Source organism: Octodon degus, unplaced genomic scaffold (assembly GCF_000260255.1).
Source record: "Octodon degus isolate 3935 unplaced genomic scaffold, OctDeg1.0 scaffold00293, whole genome shotgun sequence".
In the NCBI taxonomy this organism is placed as follows: Eukaryota; Metazoa; Chordata; class Mammalia; order Rodentia; family Octodontidae; genus Octodon; species Octodon degus.
The window spans coordinates 411152-416293 of record NW_004524869.1 but is presented as its reverse complement, the minus strand read 5'-3'; the positions used below and the strand labels follow the sequence as shown (position 1 = coordinate 416293).

General features: G+C 44.4%; 1 protein-coding gene across 2 annotated transcripts in view; it reads left to right on the top strand.

Moving 5' to 3' along the window:
- Adamts12 (ADAM metallopeptidase with thrombospondin type 1 motif 12) overlaps positions 1-5142 on the top strand; it is a 402762-nt gene that overhangs the window by 374569 nt on the left and 23051 nt on the right. For both annotated transcript variants that reach the window (XM_023707482.1, XM_023707481.1), the window contains exon 20: positions 2692-2844. In XM_023707482.1, the coding sequence (XP_023563250.1) occupies positions 2692-2844 (153 nt within the window). The remainder of the gene's footprint in view (positions 1-2691; positions 2845-5142) is intronic.

Sequence of the window (5142 nt, the reverse complement as noted above, 5' to 3'; positions counted from 1 at the left end):
GCTGGCATGTGGTGCTGGGGGATTGAACCGCGGTCCCTGATGCTTTGCCAAGCTTGTTCTAAGTAGGTGCTTTAGACCACTGAGCCATCTCTCCAGCCCGACAGCATAGCTTTCCACAGCCTTTCGTGCAAACTTCACAGGGTGCTGATGTGACCCTAAGCACCAGTTCCTCTTCTGTACCCTCAGCACCTGCTGCCTGACCTGGTCGATCCATTGCTCTGAAGTCACCAACTGTGACAGGGAAAATTAAATAAAGCTGTTCCTCCACCTCTCCAGGGTCTTTTCTTATCCCTTCTCCCACTCCCAACTTGGAACTAATTTAATAAATAAAAACCTAAGTGACAAAATCTCATTTCTACTATGTTCATGAGCTTCCTCTTTTCAGTTTTCCCCTGGACTGTTGTTTGTTGCCTAAATAGAAACCATCAAAAGAAGTAAACAAATTTCTTCTCATGAGTAGGATGGACTCAGAATCTCAGAGGCAATATGCATTTATTTACAATATAAATGTGGTATGAACAACTAATCCATCACTTGAGATTTAATGACATTATTGCTGACCTGGAAATTGTGTCTCAAAAATTTCTGTGGATTTGGCCAAATGTCATATTTTTCCCTCCACATCATTATACACAACTAACAGTATTCTGTCCATATCACCTTTAGCATGGTTCCTAAACCGTTTGTCCCCAGTACCTGGCAGGTGGGGCAGTACCTGGGCTCACAGTGTGTGGTGTCTGATAGAGCACAGACAGTGTGTGCAGCATGTACACAAGCTGTCTCTATCAGTCCCTAAAACACCCCACTGAAGGGGGCATGTCCTAGTGTTGCCATCAGTTTACAGGCTTCGGAGAGTTAGGAAACTAAAAGCTTACACTGTTAGCAACCACAGAAATGTAACTACCCTCGGCTGAAAGATTTTACTGATCTCAGCCTGGCTTGCTAGGGTCAGCTGAAGGGTCAGCTGAAGGCTGTCTGGTCTCGGATGGCCTGGGCTGGGTTGTCTGGGTCTGCTTCACATAAATTCTCATCCTCCGGCAGCATGTAGCCCAGGTTTAATCTCATGGTAAGGTAGGGATCAAAGGACTAGAGTAAAAAGTAAGACCTTTAGAGAACTAGCACATCATTAACTGCATTCTCTCAGCCAAGACAAAAAACAGCCCTAACTCAAGAGCTGAGGAAGTAGACTTCATCTCTTGAGGAAAGAAGCTACGAAGGCCTTTTGCAAAGCATGTTGATGAAAAGGAGCTTGGGGAGGAGGGCTACTGGTGCAGTCTGTGGTCCACGCACTGCAGCTGTTATCATCTCCACCATATGGATGCATAGAGTAGTGGAGAGGAGAAGGATGGAGCTTAGGAAGGATACAAATCAAATTCCATAGACTTTTAAGGAGGGGACAAGACTGCCTCTATGTAAATGAGGCTTTGAATAAGATGATGGCATAGGCTATTTGTACTCTTTCCTTTCTATCATTCCACAATTTCTATATCCTAGGAATTCTATAAATATATATATATATATATATATATATATATATATATATATAGAGAGAGAGAGAGAGAGAGAGAGAGAGAGAGAGAGCTTGCATCAAATGAAACATCAAATTATATGGAGCATTGAGATGCAGCAAAAGAAACAAGACTTATATTGGTTTAAACAAGACTCATCAAAAGAAACATTCAAAATGGAATTTCTTAAACTTCTTTTAAAAGTAACCTCAGAGCTATCTTTCATGTATCCAGAGACAACCCCTCTTCTTAGAATAAGCAGAAAAAAGGAAGCAAGAAAAATCAACCCTATGTAAGAAAAAGGCAGGTAAAGTGGAAGAAATTACAAGGGAAATTTTGCATAATATTCAAGGTAACCCTGAGCTAAACCTGGGATATTTAAAGATTGTAAGCAAATCAAAACATCCGGAAAGAAATTGGCTATCCATCCTGGCAAAAGATGACCTATCCAGTCACCACCTGTGAATCAAATGCCGAAAACATCTTTTTGTGGCATCTTTCCAATTCCAAATGTCTCAGGGTCCAAGGCAATGACGTCACTGGGGTCTTATTAGAAATGCAGAATGTCAGTCCCTCTACAGATCTACATCAGAACCTGCATTCGGTAAGACCCGGATGTTTCCTATAGACTGTAGAGATTGAGGAACCCTGCTGAGGGCACATTATACAGGACTTTGAAGGCAGAAACCTCATCTTACTGCTTGGGCAAGTCAACTCTAGGCGTTATTCATCTACATTACAGTGACACCAGTCTACATCATATAGAAAAGATTTAGTGAGATGACGCCATTGCACTGTTAGATAGATAGGCATGCTGGGAACTCACATCCACGCAGAGCACATTGATAGGAAACACAGCAGCATGTCTGCAGCCCACTAGGCCTTCATGCCAGGATATATTTTAAAATCGAACGTATTTCCAGTTGCGCTGAGTTTTTCTCCTACATATAAGTCAGGATTCTCAACTCTACTGCTTCCTAAAGACATCTGGGGAAAAACATTTTTGTAGTGGTCCCTGAACTCCACATCCGGAGATTCAGATTCATTGGTGATGGTCGCGGCCTCAGCACTAATCTCACCAAAACGCTCTGCAGGCTGTTTTAGCAGCTGGAACAGATAGCCCCCTCCCCCAGGGGCCCAGGGATGCAAGCTGCCCTCAGCCTCTGTCTTCTCATCCCTGCAGTGCTCCACCACGTGCGGGCTGGGCGCCTACTGGAGAAGCGTGACGTGCAGCACGCAGGTGGAAGCCGACTGCGCCACCTTGCAGAGGCCCGACCCTGCCAAGAAATGCCACCTCCGCCCATGCGCCGGCTGGCAAGTGGGAAACTGGAGCAAGGTAAACCGCTCGGCAGGGCCTGGGCTGGGAGGAATCTTAGAAGGCTTATGCTAGCTTTCCCTCCCCTCCCCTCCCCTCCCCTTTCCTTCCCACTTTCCAGTCATCTTTCCTTTCCTGCCATATAAGAACGAATAAATCATAGGTGCTACGTGTGGGCCAAGATACACAAAGTCTTGGAAACAAGGAGTTTTTATTAACCTACACAATTCTAATTGCTTGTCCTTTCCCTTACAAGAAAAACAATGGAATAAAAAGTTAAATTTTCATGATTAATTGCTTTGTCCACCATGCGGTGTTATTTTGAAATTACTTCAATTTAGCATCATAATGAATAATTATATATCATCACACATGTAATTAAATTACAAACTCAGCAGCTCTTCACAAAACAAATAGACTGTTAAATCTACCAGACCTTTTTTTTTTTTTTTTTTTTTTGCAGTACTGCAGCTTTAACTGGCCCTGCCAGACCTAATGATATAAAGAATAGCTTGGGCCAGGGAGATAGCCCAGGGGTCTAACTGCCTGGCAAGCAAAATGACCCAGGTTCCACGCCCACACCACCCCTGCAAACGGGGAGCCCACACCGAGTTGGGTGTGGTGCACACCCATAATCCCAGCACTGGGGAAGCTAAGACAGGAGGCTCACTACCAGACCTAGTTGTGTAATGAGACCCTGTACCAAATACAACAATAAATTTTAAAACATTTTTTTAAAAGGAGAATAGTTTGGGCTTTACAAATATATTTCCATTACCGAAGATTGATTTTACCATTTTTGCTAACCGGACTGAAAATTTGTTCATTTTGCTGTGCTGTCAACTGAATCCCTCCAAAAATGAACGTGTCAGATTAGCAGATTAGGTAGCCTGGGCGCTCTGGGGCACTAATCAGGTACAATCTGCCTCTCACCATGCAGGGGCTCGGCCAGCCCTTGGGAGGTTCACCACAGCTACAAGATGCTAGGGAGCGGCAGGTTTTGTGGCCAGCCTAGCAAGTAAGAAGAGCAGGAGTAAGAGCTGCACCTACAACTTCTGTGCCACGGAAGATCTAGGACTCGCAGTAGGTCTCTGCCAGCCCAGAGAACCCCAGCCATGACAACTCAAAGCAGGAAAAGAGAAAAGGAAAAAGCTACTCAGGAAATTTGGAGAGGCTGCTGATCCTAGACATTTGTTCCTTAGTCTGATGGAAAGCTCAGGGCTCCAAACAGGATCGTGAGGTGTTTCTCTGGATATCTCTGATTCTCATGGGTGTCTGTGTGTTCACGCAGGGGAAGAGAGGTCATAAATCTCCGTAGGACACTTCCACAGAGTAAGGCTCTGAGATTGGAACGAAAGGCTACCCATTGAGAAAATTACTGTTTATCTTAGTTGCTTTTCTCCCATGGCTGGGACAAAATATCCAATGCCCAAAGTTAAAGAGGAAAACATTTACTCAGCTTGCAGTAGAGATTTCAGTCCATAATTGGTTGGCTATGTGACAGAGTGGCACAGGGTGAGGGGTAGCAGTTCTTGGTGGCTGGGGTGGGGGAAGGCAGCAAAACCAGCAAGCGCTAAAGGAGAAAAACAAACATCTTGCTGCCCCTTTTCTCCTATCCAGACTGCTGGGACTAGAGTGATGCCAATCTAATCAGTGGAGTTATCCCGCAGTCACCCAGCCTTAATCTCAGCACTCTTCATCCCAGCATCGCACTAGGGATCAGTGGCAAATTCTAGATCCAGCTACCTTTGATGAAGCGTGCCCCCCACGTCTGCGTGAAGCTCGGGGGGGGACATCCAGACTCAAACCATACCACCATTCACTCTGCTGACACCTGTTTCTGTTGAAACGTCACTGTTTCTCCCATTTTTCTCGCAAGAATGAATACAGGCTCTTTTTATTCCTCTTCCAACTCATAAAAATCTCAGAAATGAACAAGCACTGAATGCCTTACTACAGATTCTTCTCCATATCCTGAAAAGTCTTATGAATCCAGGAAACACCTTCTATCTCTGACCATACCAGATGTTCAAGTTCTAAATGCTTCTCTCTCACTGAGAATGATTTTATTGGAAATTACATGGTTCATAGAAAGGACAAATGATGAAATAGGTTGCACTTCAGAAAGCTCAGTTCCAGCCTGGAGAATTCTACCTGGCAAGAGCTCTGAATGAAAGATTGGGGAGTTTATTTCTAGAGTCAGGCATCCTCAAGCCAGCCTTTTCTCTTCTCTTCTCTTCTCTTCTCTTCTCTTCTCTTCTCTTCTCTTCTCTTCTCTTCTCTTCTCTTCTCTTCTCTTCTCTTCTCTTCTCTTCTCTC